This window comes from Ambystoma mexicanum, chromosome 11 (genome assembly GCF_040938575.1).
Source record: "Ambystoma mexicanum isolate Mex_15411 chromosome 11, UKY_AmexF1_1, whole genome shotgun sequence".
In the NCBI taxonomy this organism is placed as follows: domain Eukaryota; kingdom Metazoa; phylum Chordata; class Amphibia; order Caudata; family Ambystomatidae; genus Ambystoma; species Ambystoma mexicanum.
This window is the reverse complement of record NC_090934.1, coordinates 982,899,222-982,911,223: the sequence shown is the minus strand read 5'-3', so window position 1 is coordinate 982,911,223 and position 12,002 is coordinate 982,899,222. Positions and strand designations below refer to the sequence as shown.

The 12,002-nt window shown below is 44.8% G+C and overlaps 1 protein-coding gene across 2 annotated transcripts in view; it reads right to left on the bottom strand.

The window, feature by feature from the left end:
- Nucleotides 1–412: 412 nt before the first annotated feature.
- The window catches only part of SLC22A18 (solute carrier family 22 member 18), a 766,907-nt gene continuing 755,317 nt past the window's right edge, over nt 413–12,002 (bottom strand). For both annotated transcript variants that reach the window (XM_069624137.1, XM_069624136.1), the window contains one exon: nt 413–647. In XM_069624137.1, the coding sequence (XP_069480238.1) occupies nt 460–647 (188 nt within the window). In that variant the 3' untranslated portion in view covers nt 413–459. The remainder of the gene's footprint in view (nt 648–12,002) is intronic.

Below are 12,002 nucleotides of genomic sequence, written 5' to 3'. Positions count from 1 at the left end.
AACCTCCCCAGCTCTCTTAATTTAGCCACCCAGTCCAGCTCTTTCATATGTCCCATCCTCTCCAGAACTCTTACTTCTTCCACCCAGTTCAGCTCTCCAATTTCTTCCACCTCTACAGCTCTCCAATCCTGCACAGCTTTCCAATTTCACCCACCCTCTACAGCCTTCCCATTTCACCGTCTACAGCTCTTCCATTCCTCCCACCTACAGCTTCCCATTTTCCACCTTCTTTTTATTTCCGGTATTTCTCCCACCTTCACTGGCTATAACATTTCCACCGTCTTTCAGCTCCCCACCTTTTCTACCCAATCAGCTCCAATGGTCAAAATGACCGAATATGTGAAGTTTTTCATTGGGTGGATATGTAACCCACCTGGCCAAGTACCAAAAGTAGTTGAGGTCTTATCACAGAAATTCTTAAATATATTTATTAAACATACAATATATTTCAGACATGGGCTACTCAAGCTTTTGCTCTTTTAGGTGCATTTTCTTTCTTAAAAGATAGAAAACAAGAACTGCATTCACTGCAAAATGTAAACAACCAAATGACGAGACTCCATATGCTTGGTAGAGAATTCCTCCAATGGTGGGGCCCACAGTGCGAGTTAGTGGGTGGACAGACGCACAAATCCCCAGCATGGCACCTATTGATAGAAATAGAAGAAAAAGTGACATGTGGTTTAATTTACTGGTGCTAATGAACAGTGACTTCGCGCCTGGAGACTAAACCACGATTTACATGGTAGAAATGTATGTGTTACAGTAATCTGCTTAATTCCAAGTTCTGTCTTTGCACTCTGCATTACAGTAGATGGCTACGTGCAATCCATACACCTACTGGACTCAGCTAAATCCATCATTTGAAGTGCACTGAGTGCTGTTAATAAGTAGTCGTGCCTTACTTTGCGAGAATGCATTGTCCTTCGTTCACTCTGCCTTTACAATCTGCTACTGGCAATACTTCAAGAGTGCAATACATTTTGTTCAAACAAGCCTTTCCCCTTCGAATGCTCAGCTTTCGGACAGATCACATAACATTATTGGTCCAGATCTGCTGGAGATAAGTTTTGTCAGAGAGGGTTTATGCAAAATTGCGATAAATTTTATTCGCCGTTTGACACACAAAACCGTGCAATGCTATCGTTTCTATGATAGGTTTTGCATGCAAATCTTTTCATTTCTTGCCACTGTCCCATAGGGGACATGAATGAGTAAGTAGACCAGACAAAAGAAAATCATCGTTACCCATGTTTATTGGGGAATATTTGCACAAGATGGGTAATAATGATAAAACAAAGGGGTCGCAAATACATATGTCTAAGTCTTTGGATGAATCTTTCAGCGGCTCTTCACTCTGGGTTATTCCTGGTCCAAGTCCAAACCTTGGTTCTAAGGGGGTTCCTGCACACTCCTCATTCCCTTCTTCCAAGTTCAGACTCAGGTTTAATGGGTTTCCACACCCCTCGTCTTACTTTTTTTGATCTTTGCTCCCCGTAGCTCCATGCTTCCTTAACAGGTAGGTTAAAAGCCCATCTGATTTTTATTTTCTGGTACAGGTAAGTCAGGTTCAACACTGGGCATGGCTAGGGCTGCAAACAGGATAGAGGACTGAGGTATGTAACAATTCAGGGGTTATCGTCACTTCCACCCATAGGGGATCCCTTCCCTATGATGATAGGCAGGTGAGGCCACTACCCAATAGTCCCCCTAGGGTTGGTAAAAAGCAGGAGGACCACATAGAGAAATACTCCCCTCAAGGGGATAAGGACTCCTGTAAAATACCTGCCTAAACCCTTGTTCCCAGAAGATATAGCCTTATTAACTCCTTCTCCCTCTCAACCTGAAACTATTACTGTGTTTTATTGTGAAGTCTCTACTATTCCATCTGTAGGGTCAGATAAGACTGAGATGAAGAAGAACCAAAGAAACATATAGAACAACAGTAGAAGGGATTACCAAACAACTGTGTTGAGGTGGCTACCAGGAGGCATGAAGACAACTTTAGAGACATTAATGACAAACATTGACGCTACGCTGGGGCAGTCACAGAGATATAAAGTAAAGACTGAGGAAGGACTAAGTATGCTCGACAGCAGAAAGAGCAGTGAGGAAAGCTGCCATCCGTCCTGCAGTGCCTGGGAATTTTAAACCCGTACTGCACGAAATATCGAGAGACAGACGGTCTCGGAAGGAGAAACTGAAAGGAACTACCCAAGCAGGGGTAGACACAACTCGATGCAGAAGCAGGAAGAATCCAGTGGTGGGGTGCGCTCTCTGAGGTGCACCGTGTGGTCCATAAAACACGCAGAGACCGCTGCAGCAACGACTCAGCTGAGCCACATATACCAAAGAGGAGGAAAGCAGGGACACACGCTGAACATGAGCAGAACCAACAGCGACCTGAGATCCTGGTAGGGTTTCCAGGTGAAGACACAGGTAACAGGAGTTGCAGGAAAGCCAGGTGGGTCCAGGGAGCCCAATGAGTGAAGTATCCTTTGGGAGTGAACTCCCTCGTCACAGTAGTGATACCCAGAGAACCAAGAGTGAAGTATCCCTTCAGAGTGAATTCCCTCATCACAGTAGTGATACTCAGAGAATGAAGAGTCAAGTATCCCTTGGGAGTGAACTCCCTCGTCACAGTAGTGATACCCAGAGAACCAAGAGTGAAGTATCCCTTCGGAGTGAATTCCCTCATCACAGTAGTGATACCCAGAGAACCAAAAGTCAAGAATCCCTTTGGAGTGATCTCCCTCATCACAGTAGGGAGATCCAGGGAACCAAAATTCAAGCACTCCTCTGGAGTAATCTTCCTCATCACAGTAGTGACAAAAAAAACATAAATCTCAAGAGTGCCTCTGGAAGGAATTCCCTCGTCATATTGGTGATACGAAAAGCCAGACATCTTGAGAGTGCCTCAGGAGTGAGATCCCTCATCACAGCAGGAAACCCAACATATGTGAAAGATACCAGAAGGACAAAGAACTATCAGAAAGGAATATCCCTAATATTCAAGATATAAAAGGTCCTAAAAAAGTGCCAGCAGCAAGAATAAGAGTGGATAAAGCCTTAACTCTGTTATCTGCAAATCCTCAGGGGGAAATAAGGAGACTTTTAAAGGACTATCAAGAAATAGTCTGCATAACTCTTCCAGATAGACCAGCAGAAGGGAGTCATTCTCCTGGTCCAAGTATCTTTGGTAAATCAGAAATGATTGCAAGAGACTGCTGTTAAGTCAGCCTGAGACTGGATTGTTTCAATAGGAGAAGGGAGCTATTCTCCTAGTGACTTTGATAAGAAGTTCATTGAATCCTTTTTGGTTTATTTCTTAGTGGTAGGGATAGAGTAGTTGGTTTGGACAGAGGATGGAATTTTGTTTTTTGACTTAGATGCTGACGAGTACCTGAGTTATTCTGTGTTGAGGTCGGGAAAACCCCTGTAGGAATAGGGAGAGACAGGTTCTGAATAAAAGTCTATAGCCGAAATGATAACGCCTTATCAGCCTCCTTACTCCATCATGCCACAGGTAGCTCTTTAGAAGTAGGTAAGCTTGCTAGTTCGAGAGGATGGCGGGCTGCCTACTATCCACCACTGACCTATTATCCTGGTTTCACTATTCCTCGGTCGACTCTCACTCTTCTTAACACTAAGTGACACATTTGCTACCAAGCGTATTCCCCTGACTTCTTCTACCAGGCCCTCTCTACTCGTATGCAACACCTGCACCTCCTCTCTACTCTATGAATATTCCTCCACTTACTCCAGGCTTTCAACCTTCAAGCCGGGAGCTCACCTCTAGTCCTAGCCCAAGACTCCAAAGGCCTTTCTCTTGAACCTTTCTCATCTGACTGACTAGTCCCGTTGACCTGACTTCTCGATTGTTTACCTCATGTCTCTTTTCCACCCCACCACTCTTCATAACCATATAGTTCTCTGTCTGCCTTACTCTCTCTCTCTCTCTCTCTCTCTCTCTCTCTCTCTCTCTCTCTCTCTCTCTCTCTCTCTCTCTTTCTCTTTCTCTTTCTCTCTCTCTTTCTGACACACTGACACACACACACACACACACACACCCACCCACCCACACACCCACCCCCCTGCCCCCCTATCTGACCTGCTCTTACTCACAGAGACATGTCTGAAACCCCATCATACAACTATCAACTGTGGCATGCTACCCTCACACTGCCTCATCCCAATAGAGACCACCCATAAAAAACAGGCTTTGGCATCGACCTTATGCACAAAGACTCACTCACAATCAACATCTCCACTCATCCACCATACATATTCTTGATTCTGTTTCAGCTGCTCCAATCCATCACACTCACACCTCACATTCATTCACCTCATTTGGGGTGCCCCGATCAAACGATCTCAACTTACACTGTAAATGGCCTGACTTCACTACAAACAATCACAGCTTTCTCTGCACCAACATCTACCTCACCATGGTCATTCTAACCCAGGTAGTTGTTACTCAAACAACCCCACACTGAACAGCATCCTTACACTACTCTCCCGTGCAACCTCATCCAGCACATCACCTGTCCCACACACCTAGCTAGCAACACACTCAAACCACTGATTATCTGCAAAGAAATCAGTGTCTACGCTAAATCGAATCAGGATAATGTGGTCAGACCACTTTGCCATCCCCTTCATGCTCACTCTCCCAACTAGCATCCCCCCACCCACCACACATCCCTCTTACCTCCCAGCCAGGCAAATCAAAATCATCACAAACCAAGCTCTTGCACCACTCATATGGTCCCACCCTCCTTTCACCCCAATGCCAACTCCTCAACACTTTCAACATCACCATCACCCAAGCCCTCAGCTGAGTAGCCCTCTGCCCTAAAAAACACATAACTACCACCACAAGCCGTGGTTCACAAACCACCTTATCACCATCAAGCAAGAAGCCAGATGCCAAGAAAGAGCCTGACAGAAGACCCATGCCCCTCTGTGACTGATTCAAATACAACATGGCGAGATGTAGAGCCAAAGCAACCAACTAACTCCAAGAGCTTCAGGCCAGCCCACTTGCATACAGAAAGTTTTCAACATCGTCAACTCACTCTCAAAACCACCATCGACCCCAGCATACCCCCATTCACCAGAATATGCACCTCCCTTATGGACCTGGACTACATCAACTCCAATATCCACAACATCAGACAGGCCCTCCCTTCCACAGACCCACTTCTTGTTAAAATCTCCCCTTCTAGAAGAAACCATCCCTTGAACCCATACTCTCCCAACAGTACTGTCCTCACACAATCCACCATACCGTGCAAGAATAATGGAATGCTTTGTAACAAGCAAACTGCAGCACATTCACAGCAATTTGTCAACTCTTTACAATCAGGTTTCTGTCCCAGCCACTGCACCAACTATCACCTATCACATCCTAGATGATCTACACAACATCACTGACAAAGGACAGGCTTCTCTCCTAGTCTTCCTCAACCTCTTTTCAGCTTTGAACACCATCGACCAGAGGATCCTCCTAAACATCCCGTGCCACAGGATGAAACTCTCAGGCACTGTTCCCAACTGCTTTACCCCCTTCCTCTCCCACAGAACATAATTCATCTCCATGCCTCCTAGCAATAAAAACCCTCCCCAGTCAAATACGGTGTACCATAAGTTACTTCTCTATCTCGCCTTCTGATCAACCTATACGTTGAATCCTTCGGACAGACTTCAAGCAGCCACAACATCCACTTACACCAAAAGGCAGCCACCACACAAATATGCACCAAAATCCCCTTCCACATCAGAACTCCACACCCCCAAAAACGGTCTCTCCACCATCATCACCTGGATGGCCATCCACATCCTAAAACGGAATACATCAAAAACTGAACACCTAATCATCACCCGCCCCAAAAAGTAATCCAACTTCACTCTGTAAATCAATGAAATCCCCTTAGAAAGTCCACACATATCCCTCTCCCCACCAGTAAAGTCCCTAGGCTTCACATAGCTGCCTTCACCAAACCATGCAAGCTACAAGTACACCTCCAATGTAAGAAAAGACCCATCTTTCCCGTTGACAACGTCTGTACTGCAGTCAAGGCACTCATCCTTTCCAAGATGACTTATGTAATGTTATCCTAACTGGACTCCCCAAAAACACTCTCACTCCCTGCAAGCCATGCAGAGTGTAGCAGCAAGACTCATTCTACATTCACTCAAACACACACATCACTCAAGCTCTTTCCCTGCTCCAATGCCTCCCCATAGCACACAGATGTTCTTTAAAGGACTCTGTGTTGTATACAAAGCAATCCACCTCAAAAACACATCCAACATCCACAACAAACCTAAGATAATCTCCCACACAATCACCAGACAAGCCAACCAAAATGTCCTACAAACTCCTCACTAGAGGCTAACCTCTACACAAAAACAGGCATTCATGAAATGGGTACAGAGCCTAGAAAACACTCCCACCCACCATCTATGCCTTCCATCATAACCTTCGCAACATAAAAACCCCAAAACGACTGGTTTCCTCCAACTTAATCTAGCCAGACCTCCTCCCCTGCCATCCTTTATATATCCTGATCTTCCCTATACTGTTTTGAAAAAAGAAAAAAACACTTAAACACTTTTTTCTCATCTCCTCCCTTTGAACTTTGTGAAGCGCCCCAAGATCCTCTGGGTAAGGTTGGTGCTATATACATGTCTAGTGGATATTTTTGTTTAAGGACCTCTGCTAGTGTAAACGAAGTATCAGACAAACGCAGTCAGAATTCAATGGGTTAGAGACCCTGAACTGCACCAGGGAGGTGAAGGGCAGACACCAACTTCTATGTTGTCAACTGAATTCTTCAGTATGTGGAATTAAACATTGATTTGGGTTCTGTGCTGTGGACAAATGCTACAGAACAGAAGCGAACAGGAGCTAACGTGAGCTGCACTTAGGAGCGGCCCACTCCTATCTTCAGGGCAACTGCCAAGAGGTACAGAAACATATGCTGCAAAATCAAAAGAGTGCTGAAGCTTGAAGGTCAAAGAAATCCGCTTTTTCCAAACCTAGCATCCTAGAGAGAGATTACACAAAATTAAGAAAATGCTAGTTACCAAAGGTACAAGCAGACATTACGTCTTCAACTAAGCTGAGAGTAAAATGGAGAAAAGGGAATGTCTATTTCTGGACCAGGAGGACTGTGCAACTTTTGAGTTCTGTTCCAGGAGTAACTTTGTTGTCAAAAGAGAAAGAATGTATGTTCAGACTCTTCCACACAATTCACAATGAGCTTTGGACAGCGTGTGCATTCAATGAGTGTAACAGGAAGTGTTTTGGATCACTCTAGGGCAGGGCTTTGCAACTTGTGGTACTCCAGACTTTTAGGGCTAATACTCCCTTTATCCCTTACCATTCACTCGGATGGCTAGGACTGATGGGTGTTGTGGTCAAAAACATCTGGAGGCCCAAGGGTTGCTCTTAGGGGTCCCTAAGGTGGCTCTTCAGTCATATTGCCGCATGGGTGTTCTTGGCTAAGTTGAAATCTGATGATTTTGCTGTCTGCTTGTTGAAACAGAAAATAATACAATTGAAAAAGTTGCGATGCCCGTCAGTGAAATGGCACCCTATAGAGTTTGGAGTATGACATTAGTACACAAATCACGGTTCGTAAACTCGTCAGAGGCCAGTGGGGAAATGGCCTTCCTGGCTGCTGGGGGCAACCTGGGACTCTCAAAGTACATTTGAGACAAAAATGTAACAAAAAGAGAGCAAAATGTATTTCTGAAAAAGTGCTCTTTTCTCAGGTTTTTTCCTCAGGAATTTCTGATTCCGTGCCACTTCCTGGTGAATTAAAGCAAGAGTTCCCGGAATTGCCATTGTGAAGGATCACAGCATGGAGATCAGGAGAGGAAAATTGGAAATCTCAGGAAATGGTGCAACCAACAAAAAAATCCCCAAAAGAATGACTATGTAGTGTACTCATTGCTATGGGCCATCATCCACAATAGTGGGCCTCATTTGGCAAATCCCCATAAATTGCAGGAAGGGGACGTTGGTACTTCTGTGCAAAGAGTTCCCCTCCGTGCAGTTTTAGTCATTTGCATTACGACATGCAAAACAAAGGTCTAAAAGGTTTGCTTAATCTCTGGTACGTCTTTATTTTTGTACTTCTTCTTAGTGCAAATTGAGTAAACGCTGACTGCAATGTACGCGTGGCGCGCAGTGCTTACAATGCACTCCTATGGAATCTGCTTGCTTTTTAGCTGGTAAAAAAAGAAACAATATTTCACAGGAATTTGCTCCAGCATGAAAATGTCATGCTGGGTAAATGCTTGTGGAGTTGTATGTCGAAGAAAAAAGCGATGGCGGAAACAGAAATTCCTTTCCGGACCCCTATCCAACGTGCAAATTAATTCAAATGTGGATTAGAGTAACAATCCTGCATACATTTTTTTACTGTAGTCCATAAGGAACATGACATCCATTGTCTACATGTCTGGAGGCTGCAAATGAGGTATGGTGTGTAGTTTGGGTGGCAAAATTCTTTATTTAATTATTGCATTGATGGTTTGCATAGTGCCACGCAGCCTTTAGGCAGTCGCCTGAGAGAGCTGCTTTGGATCTGCAGTATTGTGTAGCACTCTGGAAGCCACATCTGCAGGCAACAGTGTGGTCCTCAAAAGGTTGAAGACATCGGAGACATTCCAGAGGCGGGCTAGTAAAAAGGTGAATTCTGCATAACATAAGATCATCAAGGGGGGGCTCCGAAATGTGCATATGTAGAGAGTGAAAGAAAGATGAATAGATGGACAGAAGAGTGGCATTCTCCATCCTAAAGGGAATCAAACCAATGCAAACAGCAAGCACGCCCATCGGGAGCAGCTCTTACAACTGAGGGGCGGGGGGCACGCAGGCACGCGCGCGCAGAAAGAGGGAGGAACAGGAGGAAACGTTCAATTCTTTTTTGCCAGAAAGAGGTTTGAAGGCATATATAATAAATACATAGCAAGAGAATACATGGAGATCCGAGCTATTTACTGGGGAACATCAGTACTGAATAGGTAAGGGTAAGGATGATCACCGAAAAACCAACAAAACCCCCAGTCTACTGTCATCTGGTGGTGTGAGCGCCGCAAGTGTTGGAATTTCAGACGAAAACCTCTGCCACAGGCGTCCAAATACTATCTACATATGTTTTGCCACCAGTCAGTAATCGTGTTGTGGTTTTGTCATGGCCACCTGGTTAGTTAGCTACATTCTCGTTTTTCACCCCAACCTTCTGGAAAAATCATCCCTATCCCATCTGGAATCTCAAAAACAATCTTTCTTTTCACCGTGTAGTAAAATACCTCCCTCTCTTGCCCTTACTCAACCAGCTCCATGATTCCTTTCGATGACAAGAGTGCTTTATAAAACTCTACCCATAACCCCTGGAAATTGAGGCAAAAAGTGCAGTTTTACTGGCTGCAGTACTACTTTTGTTGTAACAATGGTTTGGAAGTTTTAGCAGCTCCTTTGTTCAGCATCCACAGACTGAGGCGTCCTCCAGAAGCAATCCAGGGAGCTGGGAGGAAAATAAAATTTGCTAGCTGGGCATCTACACTATGAAGATGATCAAAGGCGAGAAACCATCACATCGTAAACTGGTGCCCATGCCACTACACAGAGGCAAACAAGCGTGCCTGTAAAAGTGGATGCAGTGGTAGTCACTCCAAAACCACCAATGACTTAGAAAAAGTGGAAGTAGGGTTTTCGTACAACAGTTCCACCCCAAGCACAAGACCACTGGCAATGAGGTGATGTCTTTCAGGTGTCAGAGGGGCCCGTGAAGAGGGATGGTGTTGTGTGGAGGGGCATCAAAGAGTAACAGGAGTAATAGGAGCGCACGCGCACACTTGCGCGTGTTTGTGTGTGTGTGTGTGAAGCAGAATACGGAACCAAAGATAATCAAGCAAAGGGAAATATATGCACCACGCGTGGTCCAGAGGGTTCTCTTGGACAAAGCCAAGAAACAAGTAACTGCTAATTGAGGAGGTGCTTTGGAGGATGCATTTGTGATCACTGAAGGAGGTGCAGAACAGATGCACCAACACACTGTATAGAATATTCCTACCCAGAACCAGAATGAGTTGCATGCAATGAACATGGCTGCTGCATTTGCTGACACATAGCATACATCACACTGGCCACTACTCAATACCTATGAACCCTGAGCAGTAGCATCAAATGTTCGGAGATGACACTAACACAAGTTGCCCTCTACTGGGCTTGGGGAAGTGAGGGCACATCGTCCAACCCTTTCCATGTTCTCAGTCAATGGTTACCAGCCGTCAGCTCCTGGGTTTAGGATTGCTCAGGTAGGATGGCGGCTCAGCCAACAAGCCCAGGGCCTACACCTGCCCTCTCTAGGATGAGGAAGGGACAGTGTCCTGCCTGGTGAGTCCTTGGCAGAATGCAGCACTCATTTTGTATCACTCAGATCAATGTGAAGCTGTGCCATAATTTAACCTGATAGGCTCTCCCTTTTGTGTGAGTGGGCCCCTCTCACATTGTTTGCATTTGCATTGTCTGTCTGTTGTATTAACTCTCTAAGTCCTTTTCTTGTGTGTGTTCGCTGGTGCGTTGAGGCGATGTCGATGTTAGTGTGAGTTTAGTTCCTGTGACACTACCTCCCCCATGTGCCACCTGGGCCGTGTCTTCCAATCTGCTCTGGTCAGGCTTCCCTGTTCCCAGTGTCTGTGAGTGACCTTTGTTCCGGAATCACAATGCAGCTTCTTACATGCCAATTTAGCTGCTGGGTGGGTCTTTGCATTGTATGTGGTTCAGTGGAGTAAAATCTTCAATTTCCATCTGGTGCTTTACTCTGTTGCTAAATCCAATGCTTTTTCCATTTCCTATCACCTTTCGGTCAGGCAGCTTTTATGGCATCTTTTATGACAGTTTTTATGGCAGTCATATTTGACAGCGATTGGAAAATGCAGCAAAACTGTTGGCGGTGTTGAAGTACTTGTTCATTTTTAGGCTCATTGGTTATGGAATATATTGAGCAACTGTTTTTAACTCAATTTAAATCTGTTGGATTTCTGAATGGTAACAGATTTTTCAATCCCATTGGTTTACCCTCCCAAAAGTGTATGAAAGGTTCATGTCGAGAGTAGGCCTTCGGGGCAGGCCCTTAAGAGGCGGTTCTATAAAAATGATCACACTTACTCACTGACTCACTGACTCACTGACTCACTGACTCACTGACTCACTCACTCACTCACTCACTCACTCACTCACTCACTCACTCACTCACTCACTCACTCACTCACTCACTCATTTGCAGTCAAATAATAGCTTCCTATATTAATGAAGCAGCCTCAGAGTGTCCATATTATCTAGGCCCAGCTTTGCGAAAATACCTACCAGTATCAACCAGAAAACCTTCTAGATCCACAGCTGTGTGCAAGAGAGTTTAAGGGCTACAGGTCAATGGCAGATGAGGAACCAGCTTTTATAAATAACTATTATTGATTTAGTATTACAGTATAGTATTACAAATGTGTTTTTTATGCATAATACTAACAGATCTAAAATTATCAATATTTATATTGATTAACATTCATTCAAAAATGCAAACGGGGACGAAGGTGAAGTGACAAAAATGATTACAAACACTTTGAAAATAGTTAAATGCACTGTAAACTTACTGAGTAATGCTGTTGCCTTAACCTTAAGGAGGGCAGAGAGGGAGCGAGCCTTGCACTTCCCTTCCATAGCACCAAATCCCTACTAGCCTATTATTTCTCACCATCCTCTTGCACCGCGGCATTCCATCCTATCTTTGAAAGCACCACTCTCCCTTTCCCCTCCCTTTTATCAAGAGTGATATGCCTTTCCTCCCTCTCGCCACAACCTTCTTCCTTGTCACTCAAACGAGCGGCTAAATGTAAGCCGCAACAGAGCACTCTGCCATCTGTGGCACCCATGATACAAAACTTCCAACTTTCCCCATGGAGATTCAAACAGGGATACCCACTTG